This window comes from Kogia breviceps, chromosome 12 (assembly GCF_026419965.1).
Source record: "Kogia breviceps isolate mKogBre1 chromosome 12, mKogBre1 haplotype 1, whole genome shotgun sequence".
NCBI classification, from domain to species: domain Eukaryota; kingdom Metazoa; phylum Chordata; class Mammalia; order Artiodactyla; family Physeteridae; genus Kogia; species Kogia breviceps.
The window spans coordinates 84305586-84323528 of record NC_081321.1 but is presented as its reverse complement, the minus strand read 5'-3'; the positions used below and the strand labels follow the sequence as shown (position 1 = coordinate 84323528).

Genomic DNA, 17943 nt, shown 5'->3' with positions numbered 1-17943 from the left:
AGGGGATATTGACTTGAGCAAAGTTATCAGTGCGTAATTGTAAGAAATTTTTAGGGATCAGAGAATAGCGCAATCTGCATATAGTATTCATTTTAGAAACGAATAAGGTGTATGCCTCCTTTTTGCTGAGTTAATACCTATTCACCCTTCAGAACTTGCTTTAAATATCAGATCTAGCATTTTCTGACCTCTCCTGAAGAGATTTAGTCCTCCTACTTTATGCTTTCATAGCACTATTTATTTGTTTGTTTTTATATCAATAGTAGTAATACACATTTATTGAATGAGTATTCTATGCTAGGAATTGTGTGAAGCACTTAAGAACGATATTTGAGTGTACGCTTAAAATTTGTCTTTTACCCTCCACTGTATGTAGCATAAAAAGACATGGCAGATATGTCTTTTCTTTCACCATTGTATCCTTAGTGCCTAGTGTAGAGCTTGCCACGTATTAGGTACTTAATAATATCTTTGTTGACTGATTAAGTAGTTAAAGATGTTATTGCTAACTTTATTATTTACTCCTAGCTAATGAAGATATTCTTCTTTCTAGTCCATTGGATTCATTTGTTGAGATTGCTAAATTACCACTTCAGTCAATACTTAAGGCTAGTAATTCTGAAAACACCTAGAATGGCCCTGTGGTACCTTGAATGATTTTGGAGTTGGATGAGAGAGAAATAACCACTGACTAATTCACTGTATTCTGTTTGGACCACATAATCATGTGTGAAGTAGCTGCCACTTTGAAATGATTGGAATTTGGAAGTCATTTTATTTGGGATTTTAAAGTTAATTTAACCACAAGTTCCTTATTCAAAACTGATCTAAATGCATAGTATTGTCGAAATTATTTTCTTGCATTCTGTTCATATATATTTAGTTCCTACTTGGTTGGAATAATCTTGGTATAATAACAAAAAGTTCTGAATCCAAAAAAAATAATAATAATGCCATTTCACTATCTAGCCCAACAGACCCACTGAAACCATTCCACCCTTCAAAAATCTTCTTCTATAGTCAAGACAGTCTCCTTACCATTTTCAAACCATCATGATTTTAATCCCCCTGGATGCTTCCTCTGAACTGACTTTTCCCTTCCTTCACTGCTTCTTTAAATTCTTCCCATCCAAAAACTTCCCTCCTTTAAGTATATTATGTAAAATCCAAGAAGGCTTTCCTTACCACTCCAGCCTACATTCATCCTTCTCTCATCTGAATGCCTCTAGCCCCTTAGGTAGAACTTATTCCAAACATTGGTTTGGCCCAAGCCAACTATGTAAGAATCACTTCAGATTAAAAAAAAGATTAAAAGGTTAAAAAAAAGACAATTTCCAGGTTCTCAGTGCAGGTTAGGAAAACCAGTGTCCAAGACTGGGGTACAGAAGCCAGTATTTTTTTTTTTTTTTTTCTGGTACGCGGGCCTCTCACTGTTGTGGCATCTCCCGTTGAGGAGCACAGGCTCCGGACGCGCAGGCTCAGCGGCCATGGATCACGGGCCCAGCCGCTCCGCGGCATGTGGGATCTTCCTGGGCCGGGGCACAAACCCGTGTCCCCTGCATCGGCAGGCGGACTCTCAACCACTGCGCCACCAGGGAAACCCAAAGCCAGTATTTTTTAAAAGCCCTCCCAAATGATTCTGCTTCACAGCCTGGCTTAAGAATAATTAATCTACACCACAGAGCCTGAAATTAGTCATAAAATACTTGGATTAAATAAACGTTATTTATGTGTGCTTTCTCGAACTTTTCAGAGAAGATGTTTTATCAAATAAAAATAATTTTTAACCTTAATAATCATAATGGTTGTATGTTTACCTTAAGATTTTAAATTAAATATCAAATGTGCATGTCCCATGTCAAATTATACATATAAAAGCCTTAATTTTGAAACAAATCATTTCAAATCCAATTGTAACATTTTGACAAATATATGCAGAGGCATTTGTGAATACAGTATATTGATATTATCATAGGAGAGCATATACTGCAAAGAAATTAATGTAATTAAGTTTATTCAAATGGGCAGCAAACAAAATTCACTTTAAAAAAAAAGTTAACCTAAATACAGTCTACTAACCTGTTTGTTGTTCTCTGCCATGGAAAGCTGCAATGCCAAGAGCATGGAGTCTGCACCACATACAGTAGTTCTCTCAGAGTTACAAAAAGTGTGCCAATTCCTTCTGAACTCTTTAATCATATCCAAGACAGACTTCTGATTAAGCACAGCCATCCTCTTAAACTAAGACAGAAGGCAATGTTAAAAAGCCTTATTTTAATTGGAAATTGATATTTAACATGTATAAGGAAGCAGAGTTACAGAAAAATAAATAGTGAACAAGAGGTCATTTCATATTTGTAAGACTGCTTTTAATTAAATTTAGGAAAACAGAATAATACAATTTCTGCCCAATCGTATTTTCCTCTCCTCTAGTTTTCCTAAGCCAAATCTTTGAAAATAACAAAATCCAACCTTCAATCTGAAAATTCATACAAAACAGATAAATGCAAATTCTGCAAACATAATTATAGACACAAACATAGCTAATTAAAGCTGTACTTTTAAAAATACTTATTTTGAGATAGATGGTAACATCTACAGTAGAATGCAAAACAAAAAATTTCCTCCCATCCCTACATTGTCCCAAAAGGGATGGTCTACTTTCCACCCCTTTGAATCTGGGTCAGCCTTGTGACTTGATTTGACCAATAAAATGTGGCAAGAATGACATCACGGGAGTTCCGAGCCTAGATCTAGTTCCAAAAGGCCCATGCAGAAAAGAGTTAATATAGCAGGCCTGACTACTACCCTTTGAAAAGCCTGCTTACAGGGTTGGCCCTTGGTTGGCATCTGGGAACTTAGATTTCAGGATGATTTCCTGTAAGAATGGTTCACTGTGCCGAAACTATTTGTGTAAATGATATAGCTTATGCTGAACATAGGCTTTTCTTTTGAGTCTGGAATTTGGGAACATAGAGTATACCTACATGTTCAGACCCCAGTAGAATCCCCGGGCACTGAATCTCTAAAGAGCTTCCCTGACAGATAACATTTAATGTGCTGTCGTAACTTGTTGCTGGTAGAATTAAGTATATCCTGTGAGACTCCACTAAGAGAAGACTTTTGGAGGCTTGTGCCTGATCTCCCCTGGACTTCACCCCATGTATCAATACCTTCTCACTTTGCTGATTTTGCTTGGCATCTTTTTGTTGTAATATATTATAGCATGAGTACAACTATATGCTGAGTCCTCTGAGTCCTCTTAGCAAATTATTCAACCTGAGGTGATCTTGGGGACCTCCTGACACAGGCCTTGCAGTTTTAGCTCTTACTCTCTTGCTACTCTCAGAATGACATATGAAGAAGTGCCAGTTAGCCTGCTGGAAAGGCCATTGGAAGAGAGTCAAGGCACTCCAGCTGACAACCAATACCAACTCAAAGACATGTGAGTGAGGCTATCTTAGATTATCTAGACCCAATCAACCTGCCAGATGAAATACAGCACCATAAGTGATGCTAGGCAAGACCAGCAGAACCACATAACTAAGTCCAGCCCAAATCACTGATCCACAAAATCATAAACATTTAAAATCATTGTTGTTTTAAAGCCACTAAATTTCAGACTGCTTTGTTACACAGCAATAGATAACCAATACAGTAACAGCTAATATTTAGAAGCTTTCTTGGTGCCAGATACTTTTCAAAAGCTTAATATTTATTACCTTATTCAATCTTCACAGGGGTCCTATGAAGGTCTATTATTATCCTCATTTTACATCTGAAGAAAGCAATACCCTATGCCACTCAGCTAGCAAATGGGAAACAGACCTAAATCCAAGATGCCTAAGTCCAAAAGCTGTGCTCTTAAATCACTATATTACATAACTTCTCCTGATAGACAAAGGCCTTTCAAAATAATTGGATGTAGTTCCAATGTTTTATATAGTCAAGCCTATATGAGGCAGCCAATCCTTTCTCTGAGTGTACAGACATGCCTCTAAACCTTTTTTTCCCTACTTCCTTCTAAGCACCCCAGTCTTCAACACAGTCACATGCCATTATCTTATTTGGGGTATTTTACTGTACACATTCCCATTTACTTACCCCTCTTTTATCTTTTTCTTCTTTTTTTATGTGGCATAAACAGAATCCAGGATGATTCCCAGGTATCTTGGGTTTGTATGATCAAAAAAATGGGCATGTGCCATTTACAAAATAATAATTTATAGATATAATCAGTGATGCAATTTAAAGATACAGGTAGAAGACTATAAATTAAAATATCTATAAAACTATATATCCTAGTAAATAGTAAAATTCTCTTCAAAATATCCCCTTCATCTCTTAAAAGAAAAAAAACATAAAGTGAAAAAATAAAGCTTCAGTGATATGACTAGTTTGCCTAAAATCAATCTTCAGTAGTAAATTATTTACTGGTATTATTTGAAGATACTATGAGTTCGGATTGCTAATAATGAAGACTAATCTGGAATTAGACTGTTCTGAATTCTGACTCCACCACTTACAAGCTGTGAGACCTTCTCCAAGTTATGTCACCTCTCCCTGTCTCAGCTTCCTTGTACTGTACTGAAGATGAAAATAATAATACTCCTATCTCACAGAGTTTTGTGAAAAGTAAATGACATAAATACAAGGTAAGCTTTTACAACTATGCCCGGCACATGTAAAAGTGAATCTCATCGAAGGGTCAGCATACTTTTGGAAAGGTTCAAATAGTAAACTTTTGAGGCGTTTGGGCCATCAGGTCTCTTACAACTACTCAACTTGACCGTGCAAGTGTGAAACTAGTCACAGACAATACATAAACAAATGAGTATAGCGGGCTTCAGCAAAACTTTACAGAAACTGAAATTTGAATATCATAATAATTTTCACATGTCACAAAATATTATTCTTCTCTTGATTTTTTTTTTTTCAACCATCCAAACATGTAAAAGCCATTCTTAGCTCAGGAACTGTGTGCACAAAAACAGGTAATGCCACTAGTTTGCCAAGTTTGGTCTAGCCTCAACTCTTCCAGTAGCTATCTGGCTGTGTGAGCCCAGACAATAAGCCTTACACCTGACTGCCTAGGTAGAGATATAATACTTTCCACAAATCAATGAGACAACGAATATGCAAGCATTCTGAATGTCAGGCTGAACTATACAAAAAGCTCTGACAAGCCTAAATTTCTTCACCTGTAAAACGGGGAAGATTATCTCCTACCTCATAAAATTAGGAGACGTTAGTGAGGCAAGTGAATAATCCACCTAGTGCCGGGCACTTAGTAGATGCTCAATAAAAAAGGGGGGGGGGCGTCGTTGCTGTTCACGGTCAGAATGCTGGTCCTAACAGTTCCTTGGGAGGATATAACAGGGAGAGGGCGAAAGCAGCGGAATTGGGAGTCTACGTACGTTTTAGGATTGGAACCCTGGTTTCCTGCCTAATTAATGAATCTAAGTAGGGCTCTGTGAACCTTATTCTTCCAGTCAGCAGATGATCCCTCAGGACCTTTCAGCTCCATCACTGGAACCTACGAACTCTGTTCAACACCCCCAGACCAAACCAGGCCCCAGTGCAAAGACACTGCACAAATAATACCGTAGACGGTCAAATGGCGCTCTGCTGTTCAAAAAACCCCCTCACAAGCAGCGCTTGAATCAGCACTTAAAGTGTGACAGGCGGGCGAGGAGGAGGCGACACTCACCTGGCTCGGGGGAGAACCGGAAGGTGCAGACTCGCCTGAAGAAAACTCCAGCCCGGCTGCAACGAGTGACCGCGGGTTTACATTTTAAATCTCGCGGGAGGGTCGGGGAGCCAATCGCAGCTCCCGCCCTCTGACCCGGAAGCAGAACCGGCGGGCAGCAGGCCGTGGCAAAGACTATCTACCTTATAGCTGCTTCCAGGCGCTTTCAGGTGCGTATCGCGCGTGAGCCCAAGGGGCAGCCCCTCTGTGCTCCCGGCCGCCCCGCGCCTCTAGTTCCTCCTCTCCCCGGGCCGTTCCCCACCCCTCTTCCCTCCGATCTCGGGCTCCGGGAGGTGGTAGCGGGGTCTCGCGGGACTTGCCTGGCGTCGGGGCTCTGCAGGGACTTCTCTTGCTCCCTCCCTCTTCTGTCTTAGCAGTTTTAGAGGGGCAAGTCCAGCCCGCCTTATACAGTGAGACCCTGAGACTGTAATTAGACTGAGCACTACTTTAATGAGCAATTAGGGACCGAGTTTCCGGATCTGGAATCTTTTGCACTTCCCACACCGATATCTTACCTGTTGGTCACCCTTAACAATTTTCAGTCCCCTTAAGGTTACTAGTTTATAGATTCCCGAGGTGCAACTCATCTCATATGATTCTCAGTAAATACTCATCACGTATTTGATGTGTTTGTCATGGAGCCCAGATGTTTTCAGGACAACTCTTGCCGTCCAATTAAAAAAAAAAAAAAACAACAAAACCAAAAAAAAAAAACCTGACCTCTTTAGAAACCATAAGTCTCATCTGGGAATGCTACTTCCAGAATGCCCACCAGCCCGTGAAACGTTAGTTGAAGTTTTGTGCCTGGCTTTATGAATATTATTTTTGTATCCCATGTTGGCACTCCTTCCTCCAGATCGTGTATTTTGTATCTGCTTATATTATAGCACTTTTCACACTGAATCATAAATAACCCTGGATTGTGAGCTCCTTCAAGGCAGGAGTCTGTTTTTCTTCTCTAGTACTGGTGTCCAACACTTAGGAAGGTCTCAAATTCTGGCTCCTCTTATGAGCTTGGAAAGCTAGTTAACCATCTAAAGTCTCGATTTCTTCATTTGTAAAATGGGGATCAGAGTTAGCACCTCCCTTTTAGGCTTGTGCAAGTATTAGACGTGATAATGTCAGTAAAATACTTAACGTGGCACCTGCAAATAGTGCTCCATGAATGTTAACTATCATTAATTTTTTATGAATATATTTACTATTAATGTGATTCCATCTTTAAGTACTCACTGTATCTTTTAAACTAAACAGAATTTTGTCGTGACTTTTTCTGCAAGTATCATTCACAAAGTATATGAATAAGTAATTTTTTTTTGATCTGCCTGTAGTCACATCCTTATTTTGATTAGTTCTGTAAAGTAATCCTTTGGTGGTTTCTATCTAACTTTCTGTGCTGTAATCCACAGTTTCATGACCTTGTCCAATAGAAGGCTATTTTTACAACTGCACGAGTTTTGCCATACAGGATGAAGCAAGATGCCACAAGAAATGCTGCCTACACTGTGGATTGCGAAGATTATGTGCATGTGGTAGAATTCAATCCCTTTGAGAGTGGGGATTCAGGAAACCTAATTGCATACGGTGGCAATAATTTCGTGGTCATTGGCACATGTACATTTCAGGTTAGTGTACAAAACTGCAGTGAATGACAGTGAAGATATTTCACTGATAAGAAAACTTATACAAACTTTGGTAAACTTTGGCTAAACTTTAAAAGTATATTGAGTTTGAATGTTTAAAAAAAAAATGATGTGAAGAACTACTGAGAAAGACATTCCCAGTAATATATACCTGATATTTGCGCAAACATTAAATAAGTAGTGGAAAAGAATATAGCTTGAACAACATGGGTTTGAACTGCATGGTTCACTTATACATGGACATTTTTCAATAGTAAATATTAGGATACTATAGGATCTTAAGTTAGTTGAATCTGCAGATGCCAAGGAGCTGCCCACAGGGAGGGCCTAGTGCAAGTTGTAACAGGATTATCGACTGCGAGGAGGGTCATCGCCCTTACTCCTGTTGTTCAGGGGCAAGCCTATGTATATAAGGCTTCTCTTGTTCCTCGTGATTAGAAATGTAATATTCTGGTAATTGAAGTTTATGATTAACTGAACATATGTACAGGGAAAAATATCATTTCGATGAGATCTGATTAATTACTAAATCCAGCTTTTTTATTGATACATTCCAGTTTAACATAGGAAACAAGCTAGTATTGAAAGCTTACAAAACGATCCTCCAGGAGATTTTATAGCTATGATGATATTCAGCTTTCCTATTAATATGCTGTCATACTTTTCATACATCTAGAGTATACAAAGTGTGAGATCCTACTCATTGAACAGTCAATTTAACATAGTCATTAAGACAATGAACTCTGGAGCCAAAATGGCTAGGTTTTTACTCCTTCCTGGCTTTACCTCTTAATAGCTATATGGCCTTGAACAGGTACTTAACCTCTCTTCTATAAAAATGAGGAAAATAATACTCTTGACCCTTGAACAGTGCAGAGGTGAAGGGTGCCAATGGGTGCAGGCAAAATCCAGGTGTAACTATAGTACCCTGGTTCCTCATATGTGGATTTAACCAACAGCTGATCATATAATCCTATAGTATGTATGTATTGAAAAAATCTGCATATAAGTGGATCTGGACAGTTCAAACTCCTGTTGTTCAAGGGTCAATGCACTTAATAGGGTTTTGTGAGAATGTCATGAGTTAGCATGTACAGTTCCTGGAAGGCATCTGACAGATTTAATACATATGTATGTTTTAGCTGTCATTGATTTTGTCATTGGTGACACTCAGACACAGCCCCATATTTAATGGTGTGGTGCACACCATCTTTTCTGACAAGAAAGCTAGTTCTACATGTAAGAGAGACTTTGAACAATAAGAGGTCAACCCTCAGGAATCTCTGGTTAATCCTTTGTTTATTAGAATGTTATTCATGGAACACTATTTCCAAAATTGAGGTTAATGAGGTAATTTGACAGTGACCAATTTTCAAAGATTTAAACTTTACACCAAAGTGATATTATAAACATTGTAAATATTATTTCCTCTTTTACTGAGAAGGCAGTTCGGTATCTTACAGTATTTTGACATCATAAATGAAGTTTAGCATTTTACAGTGCAATAAATGTATTAGGTTATACATAATTAGACTGTGTGTATATTTATCCTAAAGAGAAAGTATGAATTAAAAGCTTCAGTTTGTTGGTGTCTGAGTAGAATACAAAAGCTCTTATATTATCCCATTTTGTCTCTTAGGGTTGGGGTAGGAATTTCTAGCTTTTAGGCTAAATATGGTCCTCGGCCTAATTTCAGCTGGACTATCAGGTTAGGCTCATAAAAAGTCACATGATTAACAGAAATAATGTAAAACAATCTTGAAAAAGACTGAAGGGAAACCATTTTTCTAATACAGGCTACTAACCTACAAAAGAAGAAAGCAGCCCCCTACAGATAAAATTGATACTTTGCTTCATTACTTTTAAAATTAATATTTTGTGTTCAAAAGTACTGAAAAAATACACTTTAGCTCTAGTTTATGTTCAGCTAAAAAACGTTAGGGAGAAAGTCAAGAAGGAAGAAGAAATAAGGAAAAAAGAAAAGGCAGAGGTGATAGGTGGCAGAGGGAAAATGACAAAATGAGAAAAAAAATGAGTAAAACTATTTGTGTTGCTCTGTTATGGTTTGTGCTCATATGCATTTTCCTTGTTGATCCTCAGACCTGTGGAGCTGGCAATACGGGTCTTACCCCCAAATAACCTAAGGAAAGAATTGGATTTTTATTAATTTAGCAAGTAGTGAACACAAATTATGTTCTGTGCCACGTACTGGAGATACGGTTAAACAACTGTCCCTGTCCTCATGGAGTTTCCATACTACTTCAAAGAAGTTCAGGGATTTATCTGATTAATAACGGAGAAAACAAGATCTAGATCTCATTTTTATACCCCTGTTCTTTTCCTTCTATGCTGCTGTTCAGATAGCTTGAAGCTGTAGTTCAAACAGTTCTGGAGGAGAACTGAGTTTCAGTAATTTGCCGTTGGGGATTCAGATTGCTTCTTTTGAAGTTATTTTGTATCTAATTAAGAACTGTTTAAACACTGTTCCTATTCTCTCATGTTAGGACCTTCAAGTTCTGTAGCACTGACTTTGTTATGTTGAGAAAAAACTAAAGATGAATTGAAAGATTTCCACATTCCTGTCAGAAAGGCAATCCTCATTCTAAGCCTGTTAGGAAAACACTGCTGATGTAGTAAATGTGAATTTCAACAATCATTTTTCAGAATCTCGTGGTGTTCTTTTCAATATGTTGGAAATTTGAGCCAAATGATAGTACTGTTGATTGGTGTCATGTATTTGTCAAATACTCATTGAGTGCAGATCAGGTGCTGGGAACTGGTGATACATACTTTAAAAAAGCAAGGACCCTGTGCCCAAGGAGATGTTTAAATGTAAAGCAAAGCAATAAGATAACTGCTATCAAAGTAAGGGGCAGAGGAAGCATGAGAGTTTCTAAGTCTGTTCAAAAGGTCATCAGTAATAAATGGCAGCCTCTTCTGGGACTTGGATGAGAACACTTGACTTAGGCAAGCACGCTGAATTTATAAAGAACGTGAAGTTGAAAAGCAACTTCAAAAGGTCATCAGTAATAAATGGCAGCCTCTTCTGGGACTTGGATGAGAACACTTGACTTAGGCAAGCACGCTGAATTTATAAAGAACGTGAAGTTGAAAAGCATACCTAATGCTTTGGATGACAGGCTTCATTTAACAGATTTTTATTGAACACCTGTTGTATGCCAGACTCTGCTCAGAATTGTTTAATAGATTGGATTAATGGGCCAGAAGTTGACCAAGTTAAAATTTAATAAAGATGAATATAAAGTCTTAAAATGATAGACTGCTAGAGCTAGAAGGGAGAGTTGTGACTTACAGTTTTTAGTCACCTGGATGTTCACCATGAATCAGTGCGATGATTAAACGGCCAGAGGAAGTTAATTCAGTGCTGTCCAACAGAAATATAATGTGAGCCACAAATATAAATTTAAATGTTGTAGTAACCACATTTTGAAATGTAAAAAGCAGATGAAATTAATTTTATTAATATATTTTTTACCCAGCATATCTAAAATATTTTATGTGGAACAGTATAAAAATTACTAATGAGATACTTCTATATTCTTTTTATACTGCATCTTTGAAATCTGATGTGGATTTTGCACTTTATAAAGTGTACATGTCTCAGCTTGAACTAACCACATTTCAAGTGCTTAATAGCCCCATGTGGCTGGCTGCCATACTGGACAGAACAACTCCATATCCTCCTCTGTAAATGGACAGTAATATTTAGTGTTTACTTCAGTTCTTAGCAGTGTATTATGATTCAAAGGAGATAATGTTATGTGAAGACAAATTTCCGAGTGGTGTTAAAAAGGTTAAAACTGTCATGTGAAAGAGGGATTAGACTCAGAAGGGTAACTGGTTTTTATGTTATTTGTCAGTTCTATTTGAGTGGAGTTGTTGCTTATAATGCTTTCAGACTGATGCTGAAACTGCTTCTTTGAGTGTGTTCACCTAGGAGAGATCAGCTATGGCCAGGTATTTGCCGTCACTGAATTAGACTACCTCATTGATGGTTCCAGAGAGCAGAATTTGGAGCAATGAATAGAATTTACATGGAAACAGATTTTGGTTTAATGTTAAAGAGAACTCTTCGAATAATTAGAACTACCCCCCAAATTGAATAAGCTGTCCCCAAAAATAGCTAGTTCCCTCTCACTTGAAAATGTTTGGAGAAGGGTTGTACAAACTTTTTTTCAAACGGCCTACTAGAGATTTAAGCATTAGATGAAAGAAGTAGACTAGGTAAATTTTACAGTCTCATCCAACTAAAATTCTGTATCTGGCCTTAGATGGGTGTGGCGGGGTGGGGGCCTGCCAATTTCAAGCCCTTAGAATAGCCCTTTCACCAGCCTGGCGTTGCCCCAACCTCAAATATGCTGGAGCCTTGTGTGAGGATTTGTATTATAGCAAGTTTTCCAAGGTATCTTAATTTCCTGCTTATACAATACTGCCTACACCCCAGACTAAACCCAAAATAGCGTTAATCTCTGCCTATACCTCACACACACCCTGGCCTTTTAGTTGGCTCAATGGCAGACATTGCTGCCAGGAAAAAAAGGTTTCACTGGTAGTACATAAAACTCAGGCTGTACAGTCCCTGGGATTTCTTTATCCCCACGACCACCCGATAACTCCATATATACCTTCGATAACAAATTACAGGACCTAATTATCAATACTGTTGTTACAGTAGCAAAATAATGTGTGTTTTTATGGTAAAAACTTCATTTTTAGAAGATTGATTTGTCAAGTCTGGAAAAATAGATGTAACCCAAACTATGAAGTCAGATATGATTAGGCTCCTAACCTTACTTTTAAATTACTTAGTGATTGCTGCTTTGGGATGTCTGGCTGTTAGCTATACAGTTATTATACAGACAAATTATGAAGTAATAAAATTTGACAGTTTTTCTTTCCTTGATAAATGCATTTCTGTTTCCTTTTTTCATTTATGGTAAAGCTTTTTTCTGTTAAGCTCACCTGAAATTTAAAGTAATTTTCAAAGGGTATCTGAATCACATAGAGAAAGATATATGGAATATATTTGTGAGATGACTGCTAGGATTGCAAAGGCTGTCCTGGAAAAATCAACACATCCACTAGGATTCAATTAAAGTACACATTCTAAAACTTTGGATTGAGATTCAGGATGAATGGAATTCTTAGAACAGTCCTTCACATAATTTCTATCTGTATAGACATATGTATTCAATTAAATATCAAGTTTCACCTGCTCTGGATTTTTTCCCTAATCCTATTTCATAATCTTAGAAACTTTTATGAAGAATAACTATAGTCAGCACAGAAGATTCCTTGGGCAAATTTGTCATGAAAAAGTGTGCTTTAGTCTCAAGACCCATTTAGGGTTTTTTATTTAAATAACAAAACAATGATTATTTTTAAAATTGCAATATTTTAAGCTTATAAAGCATGTTTTAAAATATGTATCATCACATAAGGTATAAAGAATAATAATAGATCTCTGTATACCTACTACCTGGCTTAAGAAAGGGAACATTTGCAATTCCTTTGAAGCCCCCTGGGTTTTCTTTCCTTACTGCCTTTTCTTCTCAGCCCCAACAGGTAACCATGTCCGAAATTTTGTTTTGCTTCAGAGTTACCATGTGTAGGTATTGCAAATCAGCATATTGTTTTGCATGTTTTAGACTTTATATCAGTGAAATTATTCTGTATGATGTTCTTCTACTGTTTGTTATTGACAGTATATTTGTTAGATTCCTCTATGTCAAAATTCATATATCTTCATTGTAGTATGGTGTTTTATAATATGAACATACCACAATTAATCTTTTCCTCTATCACATAGTATTTTACTACTGAAAACATTGCCAGTATGTGTATTCTTATGTCTTCTGTTTGAGTTTTGTTACCCCCTCCTTTCATCCTTTTTCTCCCTGATAGTTGGGAAGTTTTACGTTTTGTTTCTCTTCTTTTAATGGTTGCCATAGATATTTTAATATGCATCCTTAATTAGTGTTAAAATTAATATCTTTAACTTCTTCATGAACAAAGCAAGGACCTTTGACACTTGAACTGTTACCCCTAAAGACTTACTGTTATATTTTAGTTCTCTATCATTTTTCTTTTCATTTTACCCCACTAATTCAGTATTGTTTATGTGACTAGTATTTGTTTAGATTTATGTGCATGTTTGCCTTTGATTTTTTTTACTCACTGTTCATTACATCTCAGGCCTGCCTTCTGGGGTCATTTCTTTTCACCTAAAAGCACATCCTTTACTACGAGAAAAAGTTTAAACTTTTTCTGTGAAGGGCCAGGTAGTAAATATTTTAAGCTTTGCCAGGCCATTTGAGGTGTCTGTTGCAAATTATTCTTTGTTTCTTATGACTCTTTAAGAATATAAAAATGATTCTCAGCTTGTGGACCATACCAAACCCGACCATAGACCAGAGTTGGCCCTTTAGCCATAGTTTGTCAGCCTCTGCTTTTGGAGATCCTTTAGTGAGACTTCACTGATGCCAACCCTTGGTTTTGGTTTTTATGAAAATATTTTTAAGACAACTTCATTCTTGAGAAACACTTTTGTTGTGGCTACAATTCAACAGTTTTTCCTGTCATTTTGAAGATATTCCACTGTCTGCCTGCATTTGTTTCTCCTAAGAAGTCAATGGTTGTTCTAATTATTACTCTTTTATAGGAAACCTGTCTTTTCTTTCTGGCTGCTATTTCTAAGAGACCTCTCTCACTCTCTTGCCTTCTCTCTCCCTCCCGCCCTCCCTCCCTCCCCCTCTCCCCCTCCCCCTCCCCCTCACATATATGCACACACCTATATATGCACACAAATATGTATATATCATGAGAGTTTGTGTGTTCTGAAGTTTTACTATGTTGTGTCTAACTGCAGATTTTTTTTTAAGCTGCCCAGGATTTATTGTTCTTTTTAAATGTACATATTGGTACCTTTGATCAAGTATGATGAATCTTTTGCCATTATCTCTTCAAATATTGACTCTTCCCCCATTCCCTCTACTCATTTCTTCTACAACCCAAATTAGATATATGGTAGAACTTCTCCCTGAATCCCTCTTAACATTTTTTTTGTCTTCTCTTAGCTGCATTCTGAATAGTTTTTTTCAAATCTGTCTTCCAGCTCCTCTAAGCATTGATTTTTTTTTTCTCATTATGGTATTTTTATCTAGACATTTTTATTTAGCTCCTTTTAAAATCTGCCTGGTCATTTTGGGTAATCTCTTGTTGCTTACTCATTTTTTGATTACCTCCTCTAGATCCTTAAAAATACATCTTTTTTGTATCTAATTTTTTAAATATTTATTTATTTATTTATGGCTGTGTCAGGTCTTAGTTGCAGCGTGGGGCCTCTTCGTTGCAGTGTGTGGGCTTCTCTCTACTTGTGGCGCGCAGGCTCAGTAGTTGCAGTACACACGGGCTCTCTAATTGTGGCACTTGGGCTCCAGAGTGTGTGGGCTCAGTCATTGTGGCACACAGGCTTAGTTGCCTCGTGGCATGTGGGGTATTAGTTCCCCAGCCAGGGATTGAACCCGTGTCCCCTGCATTGGAGGCAGATTCTTAAACCACTGGACTACCAGGGATGTCCCTGTATCTAATTTTTTAATCTGATGTCTCCAGGTTGATTCTTCTGTTTGTGTTTGTGGTACTTTGTTTTCATATGTAGTAGTGCGTGCAGGTAAGATCATATTTGATTAAACTATATCTGTCAGAACTTTATGAGACCTGTGTAGAGGAAGTTCACCCAAAGAGAATTTGCCTTTGCCAAGTGCTTGGGGCCACTATCAACATATGGACATTTTAAAATAAATTGTCATTTTCTGGAGCACATAGTTAATGTGAATTCCAGCCCCAAACTCACGTTAGGGCCAGCCAATGGTTGAGATTTCTCACAAGTGGCTTTTTCTCTTTCTTGGCCTTCACCCACGGTACATATTTTGCCTGGCACTTTTGGTTTTGGGGGTTTTCTCCCCCTACTTCCCCTTTAAAGGTCCTGGATCTATGCAGAGGTCTCTGATCTGCATCCCTCTTTGTTCAGGCACTAAGTTTTGTCTTTCATCCCCTACAAACTGAAGTTGTTAGTTACTGGATGTGGGCAGATGTCCTTAAGATAGCTTTATGCCTTGGTACTCAGTTGCTTCTCTGGATTTGGATTTTTGCATTATTTTTGTGTCAGAAAGCTTTTCTGGTTATTGTCCGTATTGCCAGACAGAAATGACTTGACTTTTTAAAATTCATTTTTTTCCTCACCTTTCCATGAGAATAAACTGAAATCATTTTAGTAGTACTAAGCTAAGGAGATAAGCTGACTTTATTAAACATCTTACCCAGAATCAAATATCCAGAAGACTAATCAGATCATTATTTGCATATTCACTATTCATAGAGTGTAACAGTATATAGTATAGATGAATAGTTTGTAACATCCCACACATGTATTGTGCCATGTATAATACTGTGTGAAAATTATTGATACTCATTATAATGACTTTGAGGCATCATAAGGCACAAAGTATCTTGTACATAATATGTCCAGTATATATTTTTATATTGTCACTTGATAATCCATGCATGGTAATTCATTTACCTAGAATATTCTGATTCTTAGAGCATTCCATTTTCATTGTGTTTGCTGTGAAATGTATTTACTATTAGGTATAAAATGTCTCCTAAGTAAGATAAAGTATAACAAGTATATTGTTTGTTCTTAGTTACCTTAAAGAGTTATTTTGTGAGGCTTAGACAGCTTTAGATATTTTTGTTGTTGTTCAATAAACCAGTTACATCTTAATATCTGATCTGCTTTTGAACTTCTCAAAAGAATATTTATGGCCTCCTGATAAATTCTTCATTATAATGAGATACACAGTTTTATATTGTTTGTTCTCATAACTTATTAAAACATTTATTGTGTATGCTTAGGAAGAAGAAGCAGACATTGAAGGAATTCAGTATAAAACACTACGAACATTTCACCATGGAGTCAGGGTTGATGGCATAGCTTGGAGCCCAGAGACTAGACTTAATTCATTGCCTCCAGTAATCAAGTAAGTTTAACATTGTCAAGGAAAGGCAAAAGATTAGAAAATTTCAGCTCTGGTTATGAGTACTGTACAACAGCATAGTCCCAGTTGTGGGGAGAAGAGCTACAGTTGACGCCTGAACAACACAGCAGGGGGTGGTTATAACCTGAGTATAATTTGTAAACAGCCCTCCCTCTCCGAGGTTCCTCCACATCTGAGGATTCAACCAACCACAGACTGTGTAGCAGTGTAGTATTTGCTATCGGAAAATGTCCACATATAAGTAGACCTGTGGAGTTCAAACTCATGTTGTTCAAGGATCAATTTGTACTTTACTTCCCTATAACTTTTAATTTCACCTCCAAGAAAGGCTTGGACAAGAGAAAGCATTTCCCTGCTGGCTTTGATCTATTTCTTCCAATGGCTCTTAATCATTGAAAAGGCATGGTAGCAGAGACCTACCAACATATCCAGGTCTATAGATTAGGAGCCTTCTATAATTTAAACTTTATTTAAATTAAATAAACATAGGGGACTTCCATGACAGTCCAGTGGTTAAGACTCCATGTTTCCACTGCAGGGGGCACAGGTGTGAACCCCAGTCAGAGAACTAAGATCCCGTATGCCATGCGGCTCGGCCAAAAAAATAAATATAATTAATTAATTAAACTAAATGTATTAATTGAGAGAAATGGTTAACTTTAACGCAGTCAGAACTTGAGAAATTTAGATCCATGTGATACTCATTTATCTGAAGACAATTGGAAATAAACTTTGTTTTCCAATATATAAATATAACTTCTGTTTCTTCCTCAGCCATAATCTGACATGCTGAGAATCTAAAAATTTAAGGATTGAAGACAACTAGTTAAAAAATAGTTGTTTATTGATTAGATGCTGTGACCTCTCCTGTTGCGGAGCACAGGCTCCGGACGCGCAGGCTTAGTGGCCACGGCTCACGGGCCCAGCTGCTCCGTAGCATGTGAGATCTTGCCGGACCGGGGCACGAACCCGTGTCCCCTGCATCGGCAGGCGGACTCTCAACCACTGCGCCACCAGGGAAGCCCTGATTTTTAATGTAACATACATTGATGTACTTATAAACAGTACCTTAAATGTTACGGTCAATGTGAATAATACTCCAACTTTTAGTAGATAGAAGTATATCAGCTTTTATAGGTATAAAAAGATTATCGTCTTCTGTCTAATTTATTGAATTTAATATATCTTAAAGAAAGAAGGCTTATGGATAACTGAAGAAGTCAAAGGCTAAGATGTATAACTTTTTAATATCTAAAATTATTAACTATTTATAATATCTAATATTGACTTAGCTAAATAAAGATGCCCATCCTTTTCTGCCTTTAAGAAAAAGTTAAACATTAAATTCATGTGGTGATTTATAATAAAATTCTAAACATTTCTTATTGAAGAGACAAACAATATACTAATTTTTGTATGTTTTCCAAAGATATTTAAGTGCCTCCTACTTTGAGTAATAGTTGTAATAACACTT

General features: G+C 37.3%; 2 protein-coding genes across 4 annotated transcripts in view; one reads left to right on the top strand and one right to left on the bottom strand.

The window, feature by feature from the left end:
- Positions 1–5981, bottom strand: part of PARPBP (PARP1 binding protein) — a 78287-nt gene extending 72306 nt beyond the window's left edge. Inside the window, exons 1-2 of one of the 2 annotated variants that reach the window (XM_059081959.2) lie at positions 5711–5981; positions 2080–2241 (exon numbers count right to left, since the gene is read on the bottom strand). In XM_059081959.2, coding sequence (XP_058937942.1) covers positions 2080–2232 — 153 coding nt within the window. In that variant the 5' untranslated portion in view covers positions 2233–2241; positions 5711–5981. The remainder of the gene's footprint in view (positions 1–2079; positions 2242–5710) is intronic. The other variant, XM_059081957.2, reaches the window with a different exon arrangement.
- NUP37 (nucleoporin 37) overlaps positions 5828–17943 on the top strand; it is a 42852-nt gene continuing 30736 nt past the window's right edge. The window contains exons 1-3 of one of the 2 annotated variants that reach the window (XM_067009990.1): positions 5828–5919; positions 7218–7374; positions 16327–16451. In XM_067009990.1, the coding sequence (XP_066866091.1) occupies positions 7219–7374; positions 16327–16451 (281 nt within the window). In that variant the 5' untranslated portion in view covers positions 5828–5919; position 7218. Of the gene's footprint in view, positions 5920–7158; positions 7375–16326; positions 16452–17943 lie in introns of both variants that reach the window. The other variant, XM_059081978.1, reaches the window with a different exon arrangement.